At 39.9% G+C, this 25,937-nt stretch overlaps 1 protein-coding gene across 1 annotated transcript in view; it reads right to left on the bottom strand.

Annotated features, from left to right (window-relative positions):
- Positions 1 to 16,568: 16,568 nt before the first annotated feature.
- The window catches only part of Enpp2 (ectonucleotide pyrophosphatase/phosphodiesterase 2), a 77,002-nt gene continuing 67,633 nt past the window's right edge, over positions 16,569 to 25,937 (bottom strand). The window contains exons 22-26 of the mRNA XM_013032231.1: positions 25,604 to 25,739; positions 24,808 to 24,885; positions 22,051 to 22,183; positions 20,251 to 20,407; positions 16,569 to 17,172 (exon numbers count right to left, since the gene is read on the bottom strand). Coding sequence (XP_012887685.1) covers positions 17,002 to 17,172; positions 20,251 to 20,407; positions 22,051 to 22,183; positions 24,808 to 24,885; positions 25,604 to 25,739 — 675 coding nt within the window. The 3' untranslated portion in view covers positions 16,569 to 17,001. The remainder of the gene's footprint in view (positions 17,173 to 20,250; positions 20,408 to 22,050; positions 22,184 to 24,807; positions 24,886 to 25,603; positions 25,740 to 25,937) is intronic.

The following is a 25,937-nucleotide window of genomic DNA, read 5'->3' as shown; positions in this document are numbered from 1 at the left end:
GAAGTATAATAAATAGCCACTAGACTTGGAATGGGTGAACCAAATTGATTCCCGGACCTCATAAAAGATTTAATTATCTGTGCAACTATGGACAAACAAGTTATTTTCTTTCAACTTCATCCTCACCCGTGAAGATCTATAAAATGGAAAAAGCGAGGGTATTCTTGAGTACAACCCAGGGTTATGATGAAGTCAAATGGGTTATTGCACTGCGAATTGGATTAAACAGTGTATAACTATGAGAGATGACCTAATTCATCTTCAGAGTTTAACTGGAGAATTTGGAGTTGGCAAGGATTCATTTTGAAATAACATTTCCCTGAGTTCAGGACTCCTCAATCATCATTTCCCAAAGGCTTTAAAAAAGAATCACAAGGCTAAACCTCCACTGGCACATTCAGAGTATGAAAAGGCCATTTAGCTGTCATCCCCTACCCTTGGCAGACTCTCAGTGAATGCCAGCAAAGTGTCTGAAATTGGAACAGCAACGCGCCAAGTACATCCAAATCTTTCATCAAACTGTGCTTAGTTTAGAAGCAATATTATGTTAACATTACCCCCACAGTGGATTATTTCAAACGAAACCAATCCAGCAAGGTGAAATGAGAGCATGTGTCACAGAAAGGCATAGTTAAGTTGACCTGAAAACAAAGTTTAAAAGTAAATAGCCCATCAATTAAAGATGAGCAAAAAATTCCAGAAAATATCAAGACTCCTGACTCCTTTCAATCTGCGTCCTGTCCCTTAGTCGCTGTATAATCAACCATTTAGAGTTGCTGAATGTAATTACAATAGAAAAGTGTCATTCTGTTTGTTGAGTCAGATTCTCCTGATGGATAAACTCTCTTAATTGTAGCCTTGCAAACTTCAAAGACAGAATCGATTCTTTGGGGCTAGCATACACCATGCCGAATGTAGAAGATACCAAAGCAGTCTTTAAGTCTGACCTCTGAGTTGTCATCATGATCTTTCTCTCCTTCATTGCCTAAACATCTTATTTCTATTTTCCTCTGTAGCCACTGCTTGCTAGATCCCAACATTTTATTGTCCTACTATTGCCTGTATACCATAATCGATCCTGAAAATATAACACAAAGAAGACATGAGCTTGGCAATATGTTTCAGAATTATTCTTTGGAATTGATGATCATATCTTCCTCTTTGTATCCCAATAAGCTGCATAGTATCTAGTTCCAAATAGGTGTTAAAAGATCTATTGAGCAAATGATTCCCCAGTGCAGTGGTTCTTCTGACCCAGAAGATAGGTTATCAGAATTTACCGCCCAACTGCGATCCAAATCTGTTTCAAGGAAGTTTCTTGTATTCTATTCCTATGTACCCCAGATGTATTTTCTGTTTGTACCAGATGTAGCTAAATTATGAGTCACTTCTCATCACCTAACATTCTTTCATTATACAGTAAGGAAAAAGATCTGCCCTAATTTACTTTCCTAAATCTCCAGCCAAGTTTCTAATGCTTCTAAATAGTTTATGTATTTTCTATATCTCTGTAGTCTTGCTTGTAAGTTCTGTAAGTTGAGAAGGTCCCTCTACCCATATCAACCCACTGAAAACCTACATATCTTTCATGCTTCCACTAAAAGATATCCAAAAAGTCACAAAAGAACAGTCTACTTAAGAAGCTAGTTTTTCAAGTACATGAAAGCAACTCAAAATCAAGTCTAAAGGTAGATCTGGAACTGGTCTAAGGCTCTAGACCCTATGTAACTTTCCTGTTGTATCATCTATACACAAACAATGACCATGTCACCTATATGAGACCTAAAGTGGTACCCTTTATATGATTAAACCTAGACAACAATTCAAATCATAACATACGGTCAACCTACTTAAATTTAATTCCCTCTAAAGCTAGAGTAGAAGTACACGAGTCCTGCTTTAAAAAGAATGCAACCTTGTGTAAGTCTTTCTCTCAATGATAGCCCAGGAGATAATGACAGTGATGTGAGACATTAGGCAATTTTGCATTCTGTTTCTACTTGAAAATAACGACATCACACACACACACACACACACACACACACACACATACACACACAGCACTATGGCTAGGCAATATGATTTCCCTACTAACCAAAGAAGCTATTATGATCCCAGTTCCTGCTTGGGTTCTGATGCTAGATAAACCTGTGTTAGCCATATCACTCTACTACTTGATTTCAAAGTCTCAGTTTCTTCCTGTGACATGAAGATTATGAGACTTAACTAATAGGACTTTTGACTTATTTACTCAATAAGTACTTACTGAGTACTTACCAAGTGTGAAACTGTATGCTGGATACTACAGAGATAATGTGGAACAAACATTGTTCTATATGCTAGTCCAGCCATGGATACAATATAAAGCCCATGTGTATGTTCTAGTTGAAAGAAGAAGGAAGGTTATGATTCTACACAACCATGTAACAAAAAGAATCTGGTCTAGAACACACATTCATGAAATGCATGAGAATATGATACTTGAAAGCTTAAGAATAAGTAAGAAGAAGAGGAATGATTTCCATTCTAGGAAGATAACATCAAATATGCAAATACCCTAGGGTCATATGAACCATGTCTTTATGAAGAAACAAAAAAATGCCTGTATGTTAGGAGAACAGAAAGTGGTAGACAAGGCAACAGAGAGGGTCAGGACCAGTAATAGGTTATATTAAGGATCTGTGTGGGGTTGATTAGTTATTGGGTTATATTAAGGATCTGTGTGGGGTTGGTTAGTTACTGGGTTGTTTTTTGTGGGTTTTTTTTGCTTTTGTTTTGTCTTACTTGCTTTTGCAAAGAGCAATGGAACATTCAAAGCTTTTATTTGGATAATGTTGGAAATTGAGGGGAGGGGATGATTTCAGAAGGTGTATTCTTATTGTAGAATGAGGAATAGAAATGAGGAGAGTCAGAAGAAATGCAGGAAAACAAGACAAGAAACCCTTAGAGTAATTTAGGACAGGAGAGAATAACTTGGACTAGGGGGAAGCCAGGTGATAGATGTAAAATAAATCAACATAATTGATAGATTGAGTGGTGGGAGAGTGGGAAAATAGTGTAAAAAACGAGTCCTAAATTTCTGGTTGGAGGATAATGTTGATCACTAAAACAGAGAACACTAACAGAAAAGCAGGTACCTGAGAGGAACCTTCTAGTCTTGAACATACTGAGGCTGAGGTGGTTTTGAGACAGGCAAGTCTTGAAATGATGAGGAAATTGATACACAGGTATGAGATTCTGAGGTAAGACTTGGACCAGCCACTGAGTAGGTGCCCAGCCCTCATTATGTGGCAACAGCAGCATGTTGAGAGTCAGATTCCTGAAAGAGAATATAGGAAAGAAAAGGGAAGGGGGCCCAAGGTCAAGCCTTGAGCTACTGTAGTATATAATTGCAGGTCAGAGGAGAAGGATGCAGGGAAGGGAAAGAAGCCTTCACCAAAAAAGAAGTAATCAATTCTCGAAGGAAGCAGTTGTTACACTTGGGAAGAAAATTCCCACACAACTGAAAAAGTGCCATTAGAGCAATATGAGAGAGCTGTGTGAGAGGAGGGACAGGGTAGAACCCCTTGACAAGGGAAGCGGGTGATAGATGATAAAATGAAGGCTCTAGGCATAGTCAGCTTTATTGGGAGGTTTGCTTCTGAGAATTGGAAAGGATTATAATATTGGAAGAGAATAGGAAAAAAGCTGTGAAGTTGGGCATGGTGGGACATGTCTGTAATCATAGCACTTGGGAGGCGAAAGCAAGAAGATATCAAATGTGAGCTAGCCTAGGCTAGCTCAAAGAACATAAAGTAAGGCAGGTGAAAGAAAGAAAAAGGAAGAAGGAAGGAGAGAGAAAGGAAGAAAGGAAGGAAGGAAGGAAGGAGAGAGAGGGAGGGAGGGAAGAAAAGGAAGGAAGGAAAGAAGGAAGAAAGGGAGGGAGGGAGGAAGGAAGGGAGGGAGGGAAGAGAGAGGGAGGGAGGGAGGGAGAGAGGGAGGGAGGGAGGGAAGAAGGGAGAGAAGGAGGTAAAATTTAAGAGAAAAGGCCATAAGAAAAAGGAGAGTTATAATTATAAGACATCTTTAGTTGAGTGCTTAACTATTTGTGTAAACAATGGAGGGACAGACATGATGACTCAAGTCTATAATACTTGAGAGGTGGAGATGGGGATGGGGCAGGGGTGGGGAGGGGGGAAGATCACAGTTTGCAAGCAGCTTGGGTCTAAAAGTTCATTAGACTCCATCTCAACCAATGGCTTGGCACAAAAGCACATACCTAAGAAAGGGAAGAACAAACAGGAGAATCAAAATCCAGGCTGGCCCTGGCAGACCAGGTAAGACCCTATCTTGCAATTATCAGTGCAAAAAGGGAACTGGCAGGTTATCCGGAGTGGTAGAACACTTGCTTAGTAATTGTGTGTCCCTGAGTTCAAACTTTGAGGGGGGTGGGGGCAGGGAGAAACCACCCGGTGGAGGATGCAGTGATGGTGTGGATCCCTGGGAAGAGAAACGAATGTAGAACCTCAAGCAGAGACACGGGGATGAGCTCGTGAGGAGGTGGCTGCAATACAATAACAGACAGTGTGAGACCTTGTAGTGGGAGTTTGAGAAAGTTGAAGGCTGGTGGTTTTAACTGCTTCTGAAGGTCAAAGATATCAGAAGCTGTCAGCGAGGGGGGTGGGAAGAGCCCTCTGTTGGCATCAGATGGAGGAGGGAGACAGAGGCAGCTGCTGGGCCACACGGAGGGTGTGGTCGTGGGATTGATTCCACTGTGTCCTATCGTGGCTTCGCCAGCATCCCCACGTGACCCACAAGGCTCAGATTTGCTAATGCAATGTGAGGAAAAACAAAAAGCAAACAGGTTTCAAGGAGACAAAGGACAAATCTGACAACTGTCACTTGGACTTCACTGTGCCAAGATACCAACACGCCCTTTCACTTGCCACCCAGAATTGTAGCTAAGACCAAAAGCTGAGGAGCAGGCTGTCATGGAGGCGTCACCTTCTACAGGGAGCCTACCCACAGCTGGTGTCTCCCTCCTGTTCCCTTCTCCGTCCTTTCTACTAGCAGGTTTTACCAAGAAGCAGCAGAATACACCCTATGGCTCCATGGATTCATTTCCCAACCTCCATCACGACCATCAACCCCACACAGCATCCACATGCAACTTGTCGTAGTTTGAAAAAAGTCTGCGCAGAAGAGTTGTAGACTTTCTGAAGGGTGAAAATGTGACTAGAGCAAAAGTTACAGTCTTGCCTAAGCTATCTATAAAGGATGAAAAAGCAAATAGCCATAGATGGTGTCTCATTCTTAATGCGCCATCTCTGAATGAAGACATCAGTTACCTTAGCCATTCATGTCACTTGTCACAGGACTTGGCATGATGGCACTGCCAAATAAGGAACTATATGTTTTTTGTCAAATAGCTCTGCTACACATCATTCTTTCCCCTTCTTGTGATTTTGCCCCTTAATAACGCTTCCGACTCCATAACTGTGCTTTTTCTCTTCACAAAATCAGCACATGGGGGCTGGGAATGTAGCTTAGTGGTAGAGTACTTGCATGAATGAAGCCCTGGGTTGGATTCCTCAGTAGCACATAAACAGAAAAGGCCAGAAGTGGCACTGTGGCTCAAGTGGTAGAGTGCTAGCCTTGAGCAAAAGAAGCTCAGGGACAGTGCCCAGGTCCTGAGTTCAAGCCCCATGACTGGCAAAAAAAAAAAATCAGTCCATGAGGCAGAGATAAAGGCTAGGATGGAAAATCTGGTAAGATTCTCCATATGGCTTTTTGTTGGTAAGATCCTCCATATGGCTTTTCTTAGTAAGATTCTCCATATGGCTTTTTCCTGGTAAGATTCTCCATATGGCTTTTACTTGGACAATAGATTCTCTTCCAACTCCACTTTTGTCTGTGTTGTGGGACAGAAGGCAAGGGCTGTCTCTTCAACACCCTAAGGGAACGGAGGCTTCACAATGGGGTCATGGCACCTGTCCCAGTCTTGGAAAAGCGCAAGGGCTCCCTGCCAACCTTGCAAACCCTCTGCTGAGATGAGATCTTACCTTATTGCAAATTCATCACTGAGCTCCAAAGCAGTGACTTCCTTTTCCCCGGTCCAAAACCAACACTCCAGTAATTGATGAGTCACTGCTTCCCTGAAATGTTCCCAGAGGGAGGAAAATTACCCCAGAATCAAACCACTCTCTCTCTCTCCTCCTGGCCCTCTTCATTTTCTCCAGCCCTTGCAAATAAGGCCCCTACAAATGTGGCAGTCATGGCCTCAGTAGACATGGCTCTGTTGTACCTCATAGAGCTAAAAGAACTGGATCCTCCCCTCCTCAGCCTCCCAGAGGATTGAAGCACTTCCATGTTCTCTTGTGACCAAGGAAGCTCAGGAAGAACTGCTGGAACTAGCATTTGCACACGTCACGGATTCAAGGTGTTTGAGGAAAAACAGAGACTGGTCTCACCTGACCAAGGGAACTTGAAGGTTTTTGTTGTTGTTGATTTTTCTCCTCTTTCTGAGTTATAAGTTTTGGTGTTTCTTGATTGGCACTAGTCTCTAACTGCTTGCCTTGCCCTGGCATCCATTTTTGAGCTGGATTTCTAGGTTAGAACTTTGTCTTTCTCATTGAGCAGACAGAGCTCTGGTATTGCCCTATTTCTGGTCTGCCATCTTGGATCTCCCTCCAATTGAGTGTTAACAGAATGATGGGATGATACTGAAACACTTTAGATCTTCACTCGGGCTGTTTCTATGACTCAGAGAGGCTGTCAGCAGCACACACTTTCATTTCAGAAAGGCAAAAGTTGTGAGTGAAATAGAAGCTTTTGTACTGTTGTATTTTGTCTTCAATTTAGCCTAGGGATTTTTCAGTCAGATATTAACTGTCTTAGGTAAGGAGAGAGGTTGATCAATCATTCAACTACCTCTTAATTAAAACCAAACATGTACTAGGCACTAAGTAAATTTCTCTAACAATGAACATTACAATTGAGGTTGAAGGTTTACATTCTTCCTCTCTCTGTGTCTGTCTGTCTGTCTGTCTGTCTGTCTGTCTGTCTGTCTGTCTCTCTCTCTTTCTCTCTCTCACACACACACACATACTCACTCAGTATTATATACACTGCTAGCCAGGTTACTAATGTGATGGTAAAGCCATTAGAACAAAAGGAGCTGGAAGTTTTTTGTTTTTTTGTTTTTTGGTTTTTTTTGGGTCCAGTCATGGGGCTTGGACTCTGGGCACTGTCCCTCAGCTCTTCAGTTCAAGGCTACCACTCTACCACTTGAGCCACAGCGCCACTTCCGGCTTTTTTCTTTTTGCTTATGTGGTGCTGAGGAATTGAACCCAGGGCCTCACGCATGCAAGGCAAGCGCTCTACCACTGAGCCACCTTCCCAGCCCTGGAGCTGGAAGTTTTTAAATTTGACTAAAGTGATGATGCTTTTTTGATGCACTAATGTACAAAATAAATAAATACAGGGGCAGGATGACCATGTCATTCTGGTTCTTCCAAATCTTTCCCTCTTTGAGCACTGACAATTCTGTAGTTCAGAATGGTTAGAACTACCTGGTTGCCCCATATGAAAATCAAAATCAAATGCTTACAGGCAGGTAAAGTAAACTAATGGAGTAGGGTGCATGTGAAAGGAAACAATATACAAACACTATAAAAGATGTCAATTCCTTGAGTAGAAAGGAAAACCATGACACTTGTAGGAAAAAATGCTAATTCAGAGCTCTTTGAACCTGTGTCTTCTGAATTGCAATTCTTATGGCCCCAAATACTGTCTCGATCATCCTTCTTCCTCTTTTTGTTCCTCCTCTTTTGTGATTTTCCTCCTTCTCTTCCTCTGTCTTCTTCTTTCTTCCTCTTCTCCTTTTCTTCCTCCTTCCTTCTTTGTTTTGCTTTCTGCTTGCTTCTGATGTCTACTTTCTTTCCTCTTCCTCTGTCCTCTCTCTCCCTTCCCTACCCTTCTCCTCCTTGTCCTTCTTTAAACTTAACAACAACAATAAAAAGATTTGAAGAATGTAGAGCAGCAAACACAATCCCACAGGTGAATGCAGCAGATCTTCTGTTTCTGTCTGGAGAAGTTCAGCATCATCAGGCACCAGTGGTTCACACCTGTAATCCTAACTACTCAGGAGGCTGACATCTGAGAATCATGGTTCAAAGCCAGCCCAGGCAAAAAAAGTCCCCATGAAACTCTGATTTTCAATTAACCCTTCAAAAACTGGCTCACTGTGGCTCAAAGTGGTAGAGCACTAGCCTTGAGCAAAAAGAGCTCAGATACAGTGCCCAGGCCCTGAGTTCAAATCCCACAACCGACCAAAAAGAAGAAGAAACAGAAGCAACAGCAGAAGGAGCAGGAGAAACAGAAGCAGAAGAAGCAGAAGCAGCAAAAGCAAAAGCAGCAGAAGCAGAAGCAGAAGCAGGAGGAGGAGGAGGAAGAGTAATAGGAAGAGGAGGAGGAAGACATTTTTAAGCATAGTTATATTCTTTTCAATGTTTGAAAAATCTAAAAGTAGGTTTTCTTTTTAATTATCTTTAAGCAGTTGTGCAAGGGCAAAGGTTCCTGGCATAAAGCCCAGGCTGGCCTCTTATGATGATCTTCCTACCTCAGCCTCCTAGGTGCTGGCATGAGAGGCATGCACCACCAAACCCATCATGCCCTACGCCATATTTTTTTCCAAACATACCTAGATTCTTTTTTATTATTATTATTGTGAGAATACCGTACAGAGGGGTTACAATTACATGGGCAAGATAACGAGTACATTTCTTATCAAGCATTGTTGCCTCCTCTTTGTTTCCCCTTCCCATCCCTTCCCATACTCCCCCCTCCTCCCCCCACCCGATCCTCCCCCCCACCAAAGTTGTAAAGTTCGTTTTTCGACATAACGACTTGTACATCTCATTGTTGCACTGAGTCCACCTGTATCCCTAGTTAAATGATTTGTTTTTGCCCTTCCCCTCCACAAATTATACCAATATCAAATACAGTGAAAGCAGGGGTTATACTGTGGGGGAGGGACATACAAAGCAACATAGAAATCATCTTATAAATATGTTAGAAACAATTGCATGAAAGAAAAAAACATTTGAATACTTATCTTGGGGTTCATTCCCCTAACAACAACGTATAAGTGGGCTAAAGACTTAAAGAGAAACTTCTCTGAAGAGGAAAGAAGGATGGCCAATAGACACATGAAGAAATGCTCAATCTCTCTAGCCATAAAAGAAATGCAAATCAAAACAACATTGAGATACCACCTCACCCCAGTTAGAATGGCTATAATCAAGAATTCTAACAACAGATGCTGGAGGGGATGTGGACAGAATAGAACCTTACTTCATTGTTGGTGGGAATGTAAACTTGTCCAACCACTTTGGAAAGCAGTATGGAGGTTCCTCAAAAGACTCCACATAGAGCTCCCCCTATGACCCAGGAATCCCACTTTTGGGCATTTACCCAAATGATCACAAACAAGACCATACTAAAGCTATCAGCACAACTATGTTTATTGCAGCATTATTTACCATAGCTAAGATTTTTTTTATGGAACCAACCCAGATACCCCTCAGTAGATGTACGCCATATTTTTTGATGCATGAAAATTATATGAAATTCAAGTTATTCCAGTTAAAGCTTATTGTAGCTTTATCTGGACCAAACTAGAGATCTAGTGATAGCAAGATGGGTAGATTACATTGTGTAGGATACCAGGGATAAGAGTGATACTTAGAATTCTGGGATGTCGAAGAGAGTCTTCTTTGAAGAGGTCTACACAAGTTCACCATCACTGAGCCTATCTGTTAGGAACCCACCCCAAACCAGGAGGAGAAAAGCACTGAAAACAATTAGTGGGACATTACCCAGAGCTCATATGGGTATTCGAAGTTTGCCAGTGCTCAACAGCCTGAGTGCAAATTTCAGAGCACAGTCATGATTCAGAGTACTGGGGAAAAAAATCATTCTTTGGTAGTAGAGACAAAATAAACTAAATGAAGTACTGACTTCACCAACTGCAGCTCTTACAACACGTCATAAAGTTTAAAAGTAAAGGTTTTTTTTTCTAAGAAAAATTCCCGGGAAATCCACCCCCCCCACACACACACAAAATGTAATTGCATCTCAAAATAATGCTCAAGAATATTTTTAACACAAAAATCCAAGCCAGGCACCAGTGGCTCACACCTGCAATCCTACCTACTCAAGAAGCCGAGATATGATGATCATTGGGTAAAAGTCCAGCCCTGGCTAGAAAGTTCATGAGACTCTTATCTTCAGCAAATTACTACAAAAGCTGGAAGTAAAACTGTGGCTCAAAGTGGTAGAGTGCTAGCTTTGAGTGAAAATGCTCAGGGACAGTGCCCAGATCCTAAATTCAAGCTTCAGGATCACACACACACACACACACACACACACACACACACACACACACACTAGAAATCGAGCACCCTAAAATATTTGCACATTTGACATACAATTAAAATTAGTAGAGAAGCAGAAATATATATAACAAATAATAAAAGGAAAAAAATCAACCAAACCAAACCTAGAAATGACACTAATGACTAGAGTTCATTGATTATTAGTTTATATCAGTTCCTAGATGGTTGTTACTATGATTATTATTACTATTATTACTACTATTATTCCATATGTCCAGAAAGCTGTAAGAGAGATAAATACATAAAGAAAGGCATGGAAGATTTTTTAAAGTTTGATAGGCAAAAATCATAAACTCTGAGATGAAGAATACAAAAAGCAGTTTAGACTTTTCAGAAGAAAAATTTGCTGAGCTTAAGAATATAGCAACAGAAAGTACCTGAAGTGAAATTCACACAAAAAAGTCTGAGCATTGGGGCTGGGAAGGTGGCTCAGTGGTAGAGTGCTTGCCTCACATACATGAGGCCTTGGGTTCAATTCCTCAGCACCACATAAACAGAAAAATCTGGAAGTGGCCCTGTGGCTTAAGTGGCAGAGTACTAGCCTTGAGCTGAAGAGCTGAGGGACAGTGCCCAGGCTCAGAGTTCAAGCCCTACAACCAACCAGAAAAACAAAAAAGCCTGAGCATAAATGAACAATGAAGCAAGTTCAACAAGCCAAATACAGGTATAAATTAAGAATGATATAAGAGGTGACTCTGATTAAGATGACTACACACATAAATGAACATATTAAATTGTAATTCCCTTATACAACTATTTGAAGTTATAATAAATAATTTTCTTAAAAAATACTATAGAGAATGAAAGACAGGTTTGAGGATGGGAAACTAATTGTTCCAAAGTAGATATGAGGGACCTGAATCAAGAACATGTGAAGACCTCTTAAAATTCATAAGAAAACAATTGAGGAGTGTGTGTGTGTGTGTGTGTGTGTGTGTGTGTGTGTGTGTGTGTGTGTTTTTGTTGTTTGGTGCCAGTCCTAGGACTTGAACTTAGGGCCTAGGCCCTGTTCTTGAGTCTTTCTGCTCAGGGCTAGTGTTCTATTACTTGAGCCACAGCTCCATTTCCAGCCTTTTAGTAGTTTATTGGAGGTAAGAGGCTCACAGACTTTCATGCCCAGCCTGGCTTTGAACCACAATCCTGAGATCTCAACATCCCGAGTTGCTGGGATTACAGGCGTGAGCCACTGGCACCGGCTCAATTCAATTTTTAATGACTAAAATATGTTATCAGACATTTCCTACACAAAATATGCATATGGCAAATACTCTAATCTAAAGACGCTCAACATTGATAGGCATCAGGGGAGCACAAATAAACATATTAAAATAACACGATACATCTTTTGGAGTAGCTAAAATGAAAGATAACACATCAAGTATAGAAAAAAAGTTAATTCTCATTCACTGCTTGTAGGAATGTTACACACAACAACTACTTTGGAAAACAGTTGGCAGTTAAAAAAAATTACTGAAGAATATCAAGCCTTTCACATCTACGTATTTCCAAAAGTGAAATTGTACATTGATACAATAAAATACTACTCAACAATTAAAAAGGAACGTACTATTGTTAAATGGAATACTTTAAATAATTTTACTAAGGAAAGGAAGCCAGACTAGGAACTCTAAAATGTCAACCAATCTATTAGTTTCAGAAAGCAAAACAGGGTTTGGAAATTGAGGAGAGGATGGTGTGGTTTGGGAATGAAAGGGGTTTACCAAGGGAGATGAAGAAATGTTTGATTCTAATTGACATCTGTTGCTTCATGGGTGGACTTGTGTGTTAAAACTGATAAAAATCAAAAAATTAGGGCTGGGAAGGTGGCTCAGTGGTAGAGCGCTTGCCCTGCATGCATGAGGCCCTGGGTTCGATTCCTCAGCACCACATAAGCAGAAAAAGCTGGAAGTGGTGCTGTGGCTCAAGTGGTAGACCCTTGAGCTGAAGAGCTGAGGGACAGAACCCAGACCCAGAGTTCAGGCCCCACGACCAACAACAACAACAAAAAATTATATACTTTAAACGTGCAGATTGTCAATTTTATTTTGACAAAGCTAGAAGAGGAAAAGGAAGGAAGAAGAGAAGACAGAGAGAAAAGGAGAAAAAGAAAAAAGGGAAGGAAAGAAGGGAGGGAGGAAGGAAGGAAGGAAGGAAGGAAGGAAGGAAGGAAGGAAAACAAGGAGGGAGGGAGAGAGAGAGAGGGAGAGAAAAGGGGATGGGAGAAAGGAAGGAAGTAAGGAGGAAAAAGAGTCCTTTATTTTTTCTCATATTTGCATTCCTTCCAGAGCTGTACATCCTGGACAAGAAGAGTCATTTCCTAGAAATAAAGCCCAACAGGAACCTCTACCACCCAGCTGGGCCTCCAGCAGAGCTCTCTATACCCAAGCATTTAAACTTGAATGTCTGAATTTTGTTCCTCATGGTCCCACACAACACCTCTCCTCAAAGCCACGGAGAACTTTTATTACCTTTCCCACTTCCCACCCACAGATCAACCTGGTCCTGACTCAGCAGCGAGTTACAGCAGAGCTACGGCAGAGCTCAAGTAAGAGAAGTGTAAACAGTTTAGAAGAACTCCTTTGGATTCATTCGCAGCCACCATCTTCCCAACCACTACAAGGAGTAATGGGAACAGGAAGTCAGGCATTGTGGCTCTTGGGCAGCCTTACACAAACCAATCTGGCACCAGTACTGCTTTTGTTCAGAGATTTCTTTCAAAAGTCAACCCTCTTATAAACAATCCAGAATGTTTTCACCCTCTGGGAAACTATGAGGAGGCTGCTTTCCTGGTTTACCCCATTACAATGAACTCATTTCAAAGAGGCAGTTTCTGAACCCATCCACAGAAACAGGACCACCATGCTAGTGAGTGGTTTGCTACTTGCTCAATGAAAGTATGAATGGAGTAAGGTCTCAACATATTTTTTAATGGAAAATAGTCTTCTAGACCCCATTTTAATAGAGTCCCTTCCCATTCAGGGACTTTCATAAATAACTCCACAATTAATGATGTGTTTATCAGCCACTTACCTGAAATCCACAGGGGTGGGATGTTCTCTCTGGGCATTAAGTTTATTTGTGAGAATGGAAGATTTAGCCTCAGAACAAAACTAGAGCAGCAGTACTCAACTGAACTGGCAACAATTCTCTCAAAGAGCTTTAGGTGTAAGCTATTGTGAATAGACTTCAATCAGGTGATAGAGAAATCTAGCTTAGCGAGGAGCTTGCGACTACTTTTTAAAATCTCACACAAGGCTACTCAGGAGAAACAATGATAGCCATTAATAAGTAAACCTTCTTTAATATCTGTTTTGTATCCAGAAAGTAGTATTTCATTATTACATATCCATGTCAATATTGTGAAATTTGAAAATCATATCCTACTATACTTCTGCTTGAGACTTTTTGATTAGTTTCCATTGCACTTTTAACTATTATTTATGGTTTTAGTTTCTTGGGGGAAGGGGGCTATATTTTGTTCTCTTTTGAGACAGGGTCTTGTTACATAGCCTAAACTGATCTCCAACTTTCATTTTCTCTCAGCAGTGCTGTAATTACAGGTGTGCTCCATCATACCAGGCTTCATTTTACTTTAAATAGAATTAAAAAATGCCTGAACTGGGCAACCAGCCCTGGATGAGACCTAAAGTTGGTGCTACTTACCTTGATGCTATTGCATTCAAACTCACAGTAAACATCCTCACACTGACCTTTCAAAGTACCAGTCCTTCTTGATCCCTCTTCTTTCTCATCTCTGTTCTTCTCAAGGCTAGTTCTTCCCCCAAGGCCTTAGCTAGAATATTATCTACAACACTTGTTTCCTTCCTTGCTCCCTTGTCACTCCACATATTTAAATCTTTTGTGGCACTTACCCTGTAAAACCTGAGAGCTTTCTAATAGGATCTCCTTCTTTCAATAAAAAGTAAGTTCTATTAGTTCAGAACCCATGTTTATTTTATTTGATGCTTTAATCTCTAATGGCAAATAAAGGTACTGAAGTATAATAGATTTTCAATAACTTATTGTTGAACGTTGAGTGGATAATAAACCATAATCCATTTATTTATTTATTTATTTTTGTCGGTCATGGGGCTTGAACTCTGGGCCTGAGCACTGTCCCTCAGCTCTTTAGCTCAAGGAAAGCACTCTACCAGTTGAGCTACAGCGACACTTCCAGTTTTCTAGTGGTTTATTGGAGATAAGAATTTCACGGACTTTCCTGCCCGGGCTGGCTTTGAACAGCGATCCTTAGATCTCGGCCTCCTGAGAAGCTAGGATTACAGGCATGAGCCACCGGCGCCCGGCTCATAATCCATTTATTTCTACGTTACCGACATCCTACCCTGAACTCCAAAACCCAATTCAAGCATCCTTCCCCATCCCAGCCCCATTCTTCAACCAAGTCTTCCTGAGCTCCCATTTTTCAGTGGTTGGAGGCGATGAGTATGAAGAGCCAGACACACCTGGAGAACGGTGTGTGTTCCGAGATGCAGCTATCAGCAGCGCCACAGTCACGCCTTCCAGGGCTGTCCTGTAGCTGTGTTTCTCAAGCTTCAGGTTTTCTCTTACCACTGCCATGACTTTTTTTTGTGTATTCTCAGCATTACACATCACACATTTTCCTATGTGTGTTATGAGTGTGTGCACGTAAGTGCACGTGCCCTTCCTGGGATTTGACCTCTGAGCCTCTTGCTTTCACATGGTATTTCAGCTCATATTGGCGCTCTACCGCTTGAGCCACATCTCCACTTCCAGCTTTTTGCTGGTTAATTGGAGAGAAGAATCTCTTCAATTTGTCTTCTTAGGCTGGCTTTGAACTGAGCTTCTCAGATCTCAGCTCCTGAGTAACATAATAGGTAGGAGCTCCAGGTGCTCAGCTATTCCTGCTTCCAATGCAATGACACATTATCTTTCTAAAGCTCATGTATTTTAAAGGAAAATTTATAGAAACAAAAACTTATTTCACTGACCATAGAAAAGACTAATTATAATAATTACCATCATGAAAATAAATTACTATGATATTAGCAACTATTAGAAATATGACAACATCAGTCTAGTAGATTAGTAAGAACACTAATGTAACAACTACAATCATTCTCCATGACAGTCAGAAAGACTGAAAGTTTTTGAATGACTTAGTGGCTCCACACATCATTATTATTTAAAGACATAACTATATACTATTAAAATCACCCTACATGCCATTCAGACCCTCTGCCATATTATATTGTGAATAACAGTTGTCACTTGGCATTTATTATTCCCTGCCATAACTGCTTAATAACATATGCACGTCTATACATTGCTCACCTTAGCAGTTCTCTTTATATCCTCCATGGTTCTTGGGTGGATGCCTTGTGTACCATATATACTTAATAATATTCAAGTTGGGTCTACTACTTAAGAATCTTGAATCAGTTTGATTAAAAATATAAAACAAAATGGCACTGGTGGCTCATGTCTGTAACACTATCTACTCAGGAGGCTGAGATCTGGGGGCTCAAAGCCAGCTTGAGCAGAAAAGTTCATGAGACTCTTATCTCTAATGAACTGCTCAGAAAAAGCTGAAAATGGTGCTGTGGCTCAAGTGGTAGAAGGCTAGCTTTGAGCACAAAGAGGCTCAGGGACAGTTCCCAGGCACAGAGTTCAAGCCCCAAGATTGACAAAAATAAATAAATAATAAAAGAAGACAAAATTAGGCAACCCATTGACTATGGATAATTCAATAATTTGCTTCTTTTGTTGGCTGTCAAATGCAGGATTGAACTCAGAGCACAAGTAATTTGCGATGTTCTGCTTTGGAAGGAAAGCGAAGAGCTGGTGCCTAATGCATGAAATTATGTGTGTGAATTCTAGTACTGTCCAAAAGCACCCACTATATTCTTGAAACATCAAAGTATTTTAGAAAAGAGTTAGGAGAAAATGTTCAGGAGTTTTCTGATTCCTTTTCTTTCTGCCTTTCTGATTGCTCATAGACACACAGCTAACCCATCTCATCCAGGTCTCTATAATTCAATATCAAGGAAGTATCTGGATAAGGACTGAGTACTAAAAAATGGATTCTTTCATTGATGCATACACCTGAAGCAAACGTTCTCATTTATAAATAAAGGCCAGACCAAACCAGAAGAAAACTGAATATGTGATTTATTATAGTTAAGATTGGTTTATAAGGTTTAAATATGACCGTTACAGTAAATAGCAGATGAATGCAACTTTACAAAAATCAAGATTTGATACAGTACAGGACTAAATGTGGCAATGGTGCATTGGAAAATGAATATTTCCTCAATGCAATTATCAAATCTGCAGCACCATTTAGAAGCTTCTACTAAAAACTCAAGCTGCAGTATTTATTACAAGCTCTACTCGGAACACAGGACTATCTAAATCAAGCATTAGATAAGAAACAGTGGAGTCATTCAAGCTTAATATTGTCAGATTTGGTACAGGATCAAAATACTAAGTGTTTTTCTTAGTGTCCTGGTTTCAAATTAATAAATACAAACATAATATAAAAATATACACCAGTTGATAAGACTGCACTGCACTGATCAGAAAATTAAATCTCACTCTCATAGGTATGAAGGTATGTCTTGAGAGTCAGAATTTCTGAATAGCTACGGCTCGTCTTTCGGAAGAAATCCAGACTGGTGAGATGTTCAATATCCCTCACTCGAGCTGTGTGCATCTTTATAAGTTCTTCTACCCATTTCGACTCATCCTCTGAGCTCTGCAATAGAAATAGAGATTACAAACCAAGACACAGTAAAGCCACCAGCACAACCATGTTCGATGCAGCACTATTCACCATAGGTGAGGTATGGAACTAGCTCATATGCCCCTCAATGGACAAATGGATCGAGAAAATGAGGCATATATACATCTATTTACTCATCTATTAGAAAAACTGATATTGTATCATTTGTAAAGAAATGGAAAAACCTGGAAACAATTATATTAAGGGAAATAAGTCAGGCCCAAAGAGATAAAGGATGTATGTTTTCCTTTATATGTATAAGCTAGATTTAGTTTGTAAACCTATAAGTATGGTACACAAGTGTCTACAAAGGAATTAATTGATTAAAGGGAAAACTCAAATCATGTTGTTTCTTTGAAAGGAAAATCAAAGTTCAACAAAAGAAACACCAGGAAGTGGCTACTTCTGAGGGGTGAGGTGTGGAGCCAAGGGGAAAGGAGGAGATGAATGAAGAAAAGAAGGGGGAAATGCAGTCAAAAGTTCAATGAATATCCTACAAATTTAAGAAGATTGAGAGAAGGGGTGGGTAAGAGAGGAATGGGTGTTGAAATGTTGAAATGTTGACATTGAGCAAGACGCAATGTATTCATAAACTGCTTTGTTAAATAACAACTCCTTTGTATAACTACTTAAAGATAATTTTTCAAAGAAAAAGAAATAGAGCAACCAGAGTCAGGATCTTCCAAGCAGCTTCTCTAAATGGTCACTTTGCTTCCTGTCCACAAATGACCTGTTACACATTGCTACACAGACCCAGTGCATGTCGTTCCTTCCTCCCTGACCTTCCCATCACTCTACTGCATTCCCATTGGTAATATACCGCAAGTACCTGCCCTTGGCTGCAAACATTTTCAACAGCAATTAGCTGTTCCAAATAAATGAGATGTGGTCTGAGAAGGCTCTATTCTCAGTAGGTTCCGGGAATATAAATCAAAATTAGGAAAACCATAGACCTTGAGAATTCAATAATTTGTTTCCTTTGTTGGCTGTCAAATGCAAGAGTGAACACAGAGTACGAGTAACTTGCACTGTCTTTTGCTTCCCAAGGAAAGTGAAGAGCTGAAACCTAATGCATATTGATGTATGTGCCTTCTAAGAGTGTTCAAAAGAACCCACTATATCATCTACATCCTCTGCTGGATGGCAATGAATTCCTATTTCAATGAATTTGACTTTATACAACACGGGTGCTGCAGTTGGTGCTTTGGGACTGAAGTCTTAGAAATGTGACTCTTGGCTATGAGAACTTGGTTAAGTCATTTCTTCTCACAAGATCTCATTTCCTGACAGACCAGTCAATAAGGCTAACTCCAGAAGGAGTTAGAGGGGAAAAAAAGAAAGAGGAAGAAATAAAGGAAAATGCAGTAAAGAAACATCATGGAAGAAAGGTAAGCAATGTCTTTCATAAAATGGGCTGCATGGCACAATTCCAGGTGGATGGCTCAGCTGTCCTACACTGAACAATCCATTTCATGTCTAGCTTGAAACTAAAAGATAATTCAGGAGAAACAGTTCTTTGGGTCTCAGAAAGATTTAATATTGGAAAGAAGGAAAAAGATAATAGCAGGGAGACATATGAGTTATGAGCTGAAGCTACCTTCCTTATCAAGAGGAGCAGGAGAGCCTTCATGAAGGATTCTACTCCTTAAAGCCCCTGGATTGCAATGGCCCCCAAGAGTCTTTCTAGAAGTCAAAAGGTGGCTGCATGTCCCAAAGCAAAAAGTGTTCAGACATGCCCTTCCCCAACTCTTGACCACTAATGGTCTCAGTGAGCTACCGACCAAAAGCCAAGAACCTGCAAAGGTTTTCTCAGAAAGCTTCAACCACACAGACCTGGACAGGGAGCTCCAGCAGCTTGTGCCAGGCCTAACTAAATATGTACCATGAGGGTGTTGGTTCAGAAAGCCAGTGCCCGGCCATCTCAGGAGAAATGAAGAAATGGGAAGAAATTGCTTTGCAGGCTGAAGAAGTAAGGACTTTAGCCTTCCACACTCCACCCTTCTACCCAAACTAACCAAGATCTCTGCAATCCACAGGAAAGACCTAAATATAACATTACCCACAATGCTACTGACCGATCCTCAGTGTGACCATATAATTAACAAAGTAGGAGGTCTCCAGATGGGTCAGGAACCCCTCCGAGTAAGCAGAATAAGCATGAGGTTGTATTTTTGAGAGAATATTCATATTGCATTTGTTTGATTTTTTTAAATGGTCAGTGAGTCCAAAATTTCCTTTGTAAATGCAATCATTTAAACGTGTGGATGGGGGAGGAAGGCTTTCCCCAATTTACATTATAGCAAAGTAGAATTATAAAACCTCAAAAAGAAAGAACGAAAGCAGTGTTTTGCTACTTCTCTCCTTAGGAAGTAACTTGCCAATTTTGGTGGAAGGGTGTTCTCACCAAGCTCTCATATGCTAAAATCTGGTTTCCAAATTGGCATTAAAAATATAGGCTACAGCAAGGTGCTAGTGGCCATGTCTATAATCCTAGCTGCCCAGGAGGCTGAGATTGGAGGACTGCAATTTGAAGCCAGACCTGACAGGAAAGTCTATGAGATTCTTATGTTCCCTTCCAAAAAAAAGCCAGAAATAGAATTCTGGTTCCAGAGCATTAGCCTTGAGACGAATAAACTCAGGGACAGTGCCCAGGTCCTGAGTTCAATCCCCAGTACTGGTACCAGTAAGTGAATAAGTAAGAAAATAAACAAACAAACAAACAAACAAATAAGTAAGCAAATGGATCCCTTTTGTGAAGCTATCTGGACTTTTTCATCATTTGTCAAAGTTGAGCACATCAATAGAGCTGATACTTAATGTACATACACATATATATGCACTATGAAAAATAAAACTCTATAATCTATTAACAGACAAGATACTCATGTGGTGTGTTAAACATAATGCTATGTGGGCCCTTTCTTCTGTCCTCTTTGGTGGATAATCCACACACTTTATAGGTAAGTTTCTAGTTCTGTGCCGGGAATGTACTTTCAAAAGCAAATACTAAGTACAAAAGTGCATTCTAAGGATGTGTGTCCTTGAACTCACATTGCAGCTCTCGTCGTTCTCAGGACGATGGGGAAGGATGAAGGAGGATACAGACAGGGGCCCATCACACTTGTCAGCAGGCTGAGTGAAGTCCAGGCAGCTGGTGATGATGCTGTAGTAGTGAGTTGGAACAGGAATGGAACTGCCTTCCACATACCTGCAACAGCAATGCGAAACACAATTACAACCTTCCTTTTGTAAATAATCAATGATTACTGTCTACATCTTGCAAATTAATTCCCACTCAACTGAGTCATCTTTCACTCTATATCTCTGAGCATAATTTTTTTCTGCCTAGAATTCTCTCTTTCTCTCTCTCTACCTGGATATATGAGAAAGCTATTCCAGGAAAAAAGAAATGGCTTCCAATCCAAGACTTGAAATCAGGAAATGGCAGAAAGACCAATGTTGTGAGAACAAAAACAGTGAGAAGACGCCGGGCACTGGTGTCTCAGCCTGCACTTCCAGCTACTCGGGAGGCTGAGATCTGAAGATCGTGGTTCAAAGCCAGCCTAGGCAGAAAAAAAGTCCGTGAGACTCTTATCTCCAATTAACCACCAGAAAATGGGAAGTTGCACTGTAACTCAGAGTGGTAGAGCACTCGCCTTGAGCTGAAGAGCTCAGGGACAGTGCCCATGTCCAGAGTTCAAGCCCCACAACAAAAAAAAAAAAAAAAAAGCCAGAAGAGTCAAAGAAAACTCTGGTAGGTTTGGTAGGTTCTAAGTGCCAGGGTGAGGAGTAAGTACATCAGACCTGCTATTTGGGCAATAATGCTCTAATGAAGGCTTTTGTGACAAAGAATGTCACTATTGCAGCTGTAGTTCAGGAAGATAAAGAGTAGAATTGTAGAAAATGAACCAGAGTGATGAGACACTGAACTGAAGGCAATAATATCCCTTCCAATCTACCATGAGATCCTAAACTTAGTAGGAAGAAGTCATTTGCCAGTTGTTGAAGCGCTGGGGACAGAGTACAAACAATGAGCCTGATAGTACACAAGTCTACTCTACCAAAGAAAAGGTGAGACATCCCTAATTTCTCATCTGGCTTTCCATGATCTTAATTTTAAACATCTTGCAAATATTGAAATCATGATTGAGCTAATAACTTAATTTTGGCTAAAAATTCTCATAATGCTCTGCAATAAAATAAATGTATACGTAAGATGAAGTTTCTCTTATGAGTGAATCAAATATATTTTATGCTATCATATTTTTAAATCACTATTTGCTAAGTATTTTTAAATCATAACTAGACCCTCTCTTACATTTTGTGCTGCTGATTAACTCGTGCATATGTAATATCAAATGATAACTTATTCTCGATTTGTGGTGTGACTCCTGTTGTATTTCCCACATGGACTGTGAGTTCCTTATGAGCTCACAATTTATCTTTGTATACCCCTAGGAACACTGAGGTCAGAGATAGAGTCAAATAGATTCATCTAAAAGCTATATGCAATTTCCTAATGAGATAAATTGGATGAGAAATATAAACAACTTCCCACTTCTCCCCAACAATGGAAATAGAAATTACCATCTTTTTACTGAAGAGTGGTTGAAGAATAAATTATCATTGTTAACTATTTTCATATATTTTCTTTCATGCAGTAGAAATTTTATTTACCACAAAATCCCATGCTAACTACATTTAATCAAATGTTTAAAAACTGAAGAAAATGATTCAAAGAAAAAATTAAGGAGTATCAACTCTTTCTTAACATATGAATATTTACAAAGCAGCCTTGAGTGATGTCTTGGATGGTCAGTATCACACCCTGGATGAAAATGAAAAACTCACTGTTTGATTTCATCCTCTGTGTCACGTAAGCCATTGTAGTCATAGTCAAAAATGGGTCCACTTATCACATTAACTCCATTTCTCTCTGAAGCATATTTCTTCACCAATACCCTTTGGAAGTAATGCCACACCCCTGTGCAAAGACAAATAACAGTTTTCATGAACCAGACCCCTTGATTTGGTAAAATTCCCTCTAGAATGTATCCTATGAGCCAAGAGCAAATAGAGTTACTGTAACTTATGAGAAGTGCCTACATGAAATTATGGAGCTGGAATCTGAAGGATGGATGGGCAGGCGTTTCCTAGGTGAAGAAGAATATGCAGAACATGCCAACAAGTGAACTGGATATGTAGAAGATATGGAGCTTCTGCGCCAATGGAAATAAGGCCTTCCATTTCTTTTGCTTCCTTTATGATCTCATTCATGTGCTTAGTCCCAAGTGAGTCTCCAAGATGCAATCCATGCATCCAAAAGTTGGCCAGGTGGCATCATTTTTAATGCTTTCTCTAGCCTGCCCAATTACCATCCTCTCTGAAATGAACTACCACAAAAGACTAGCTCCTTTTTTACCATAAATCAAATCCCTCTCTTTCTCCTCTCCTTTCCTCTTCTTTTCTTTCTTCCTCTCCTCTTCCTCCTTTTCTTCTTCTTTTCCTCTTTCCTCTCCTCCTGTTCTTCCTCCTCTTCTTCTTTCTTCTCTTTGTCTCTATGTCTCTCTCACACATTTATATCATACTACCCATTTCAAATACTTCATATAATTTTTCATTATAATTAAAATAAAAACCTCACTCCCATACATGAGCCCTGCCTGTCTCTGATTTTACTTCCTTCTTTTTCTCTCTCATGTATAAGGTTTTCTTCCTCCAATTTTGCCGTACCTGTTCCAACCTAAGATTTTAGATTTGCTCTTCCTTCTGCCCAAACTCATTCCCTGCCCTGTATGTCTGGTTTCTCCACTACAATCCATTTCTCCCTCTAATGTCACTCCTTCCGGGGATTTCAGAGCTCCTTCGGGTTCAATGTTTGAAGAAAGACAGCTAGAGAAAGACCAAGTGTCAATTTGAGGAGAGAGACAGAGACAGAGACAAAGAGACAGAGACACACAGAGAGAAAGCGAAAAGGGGGGAGGGAGAGAGGGAGAAATAGAGGGGGCAAAGGAGAGAGAAACAACAATAAGAACAGGCAAAAGGCCAAACTTGCAGAAATTTGGCATTTGAAGAAAGCATTCCCCCAGGAAAGAAGAGAACAGCAAATTTTCCACACCAGCTTCAGGCTGTGTGGTGTTTCTTTTATTACTGGCTGGTCAAAAAAAGAGTGCATCCATAAGAAATAAAGGAATCCAGGAAATCTTAATTTGTAGCAATTAACTGAAGCTGTCTTCCAAATATCATTGAAATAAATACACATATCTGACTTTCTGAGACATTTGTCATGTAAGGCTCAGAACAAACTAGGAAACCTTTAAAAACAACAACAAATTTTTACTTTTTACTCATAGATAATAGATTCTACCTTTGACTTCATTCACTAAAAAGGACATCAAATAAACATTTTTTTCCTCTACTCATGGAAGTCATTTCAGTAGTATCGTATGGTCTGCCGCAGTCACTTGTTTCTATTATCTAAGGTTCTGTCACATAACCCAATCCTCCTAAACCAAGGCCAGTTAGGAAATAACTGCCTCTTTCCACCTGTCCCATAACCTCATAGGTCACTCACTGCAAATAGAGTAAAAGACCATAGATATCATTTCATAATGCTTTCTCTATCTTTGGATGGATAGACAAATGGACAGATTATTTATTATGAGAATCAGAAAGCAGATTGCTTTGGCCACTGGGAAATGCATTTTAAGACTTCTAGGCCATGTGATAAAAATCTCTTCATTGCACCAATGAAAATTTAACTGTAATGTTTATGTTCACATCACCAGTGGTCCCACTCCAGAGATTAAAATTTGGTTTGGTTGACCAGGGTTTAATGCATCTATATAGTTCACAGAATCACTAGCTTCCAAAAATATTTATGTCTTTACAAAAAAAATTGTACACAAAATCTAAAACAGCTGGGTGTCAGGGGGTCACGCCTGTAATCCTAGCTACTCAGGAGACTGAGTCCATGAAACTCTTATCTCCAACTAACTAGCAAAAATGTGTCAGAAAGTGGAGCTGTGGCTCACATAGTAGAGCTCTATCCTTGAGCTCTATCAGTGCTCAGGCTCTGAGTTCAAGCCCCAGGACAAGCATCAAATTTAAAAAAAATAAACAAAAAACAAAAACCCTAAAACGATTTGCATAGCTCTGTAGAATCTGAAGAGACCTTAAGCTCTTGCTGGGGGTCAACATTCAGAATCAATTTTCAGAATACAGGAGCTAAAGGACAGCCCTGCAAGAACCTTTTACTGTACTGCTCAGTAAATAAATACCAAGTGACCACCAAAATTCAGCGAAGACCCTTTTTAACCCTGAAAATTATAAGCATTAAAATAGAAAGAACTACAGGTAAAAAGAAAAACACACACTTTAACTTCGCTCCCACCACTTAACGACTTGGGTCACTTTCTGTGTCATCAGATTCAGATTTCAGGTCAACAGGAGAGCATTTACATGAAAGGTCTTCAAAAATTATAAAGGTTAAACACACGAAAGGTATTATTAATATTAAAATTAATGTAGAGGTAGACAAGGTAAGTGGTAAATTTAGAAATATTTATTTTCATAAGTAACAGTTTATTAGGCAAACATTGGACTTACGTTTGAAAGCAGGATACATTGGAACCATATTGGTTACAAGGAATGCATCATATTTAGCCTCTGGTGAAGAGCTCAGATCTAAACATTAAGAAAGCAAATAGTGTATGTTGCTTACCAAAATCTACATCAGCAGAAACAGTCTTCTAAACTGGTCCAAACAGCAGGGAGGAAATGAATCTACTTTTTATTCTTACTCATTACCTCCTTTAGACAATATTTTCTACCTTCCTCCCATTCAACCTCTTTTTCCCCCACTTAATAGCTCTCTCTCAAAAAATTCCTTCCCTCTTGGTTATTGAGACTACTAAATATTTTATTTAGGAACTTGATTTCATTGGTGCACTTTACATTTTTAAAAACCTTTAACAGAGGGAGTAAGTCTGATCAATGTGCGTTCTATACATATATGGACATATCAAAATGACTAATTGATGCTAATTTTAAAAATGGAAAAAAATCACTATAATTTTTAAATTTTCATTAGATCGTGAGAGATAACTAAAGGTCCCACATATCTTTAAGAGATCACCACCATTATAGTATTACTTAAAGGATTTACTATTTCATGATTTACTATTTCACTCTCAGCTTCTCATTTGTGTGGAGGAAAACTAAATTTCCCTTACATTTTAGAATTATCCTGGAAAACTAGATTTCTGGTCACTTGTGGGGTAATGGGAATGGGGAGACAATTCTCTCACATGGCCTCTCTTGAAGAAAACCAGAGCCACTAAAACCCTAACCAGCATGTGTCACCCTCCAGAACGTAACCACAGCCTAATGCTCTGTAACTTACAAGGAGGAAAGAGGAATCCATAGGACATCTGTTTATCATTTTTGTAGGCCAAACAGTTCTGACTGAAACCAGGAGACACACGGACATCGGGACGGACACAATTGGTCAGATGCTCAGGAATGCCAGAGACCTCAGCCTAAAAAGCCAGAGACAGTCAGTAATTCTACCACAGAGACAACCGATTCCAGAGGACATGCTCACACCAGATTGCTCTCTTGCAAACTATCCTAGCCCAAACCCTGCTGTCTTGACACAGTTAATATTCTGATACTGTATCCTTTAAAATGGTCCTATGGTTAAATACAGTAAGCCAATTTTAAAACTTATCTTTTCT

This window comes from Dipodomys ordii, unplaced genomic scaffold, assembly GCF_000151885.1.
Source record: "Dipodomys ordii isolate 6190 unplaced genomic scaffold, Dord_2.0 Scaffold151, whole genome shotgun sequence".
In the NCBI taxonomy this organism is placed as follows: domain Eukaryota; kingdom Metazoa; phylum Chordata; class Mammalia; order Rodentia; family Heteromyidae; genus Dipodomys; species Dipodomys ordii.
The sequence above is the reverse complement of the archived record's forward strand: the minus strand, read 5'-3'. Positions and strand labels throughout refer to the sequence as shown.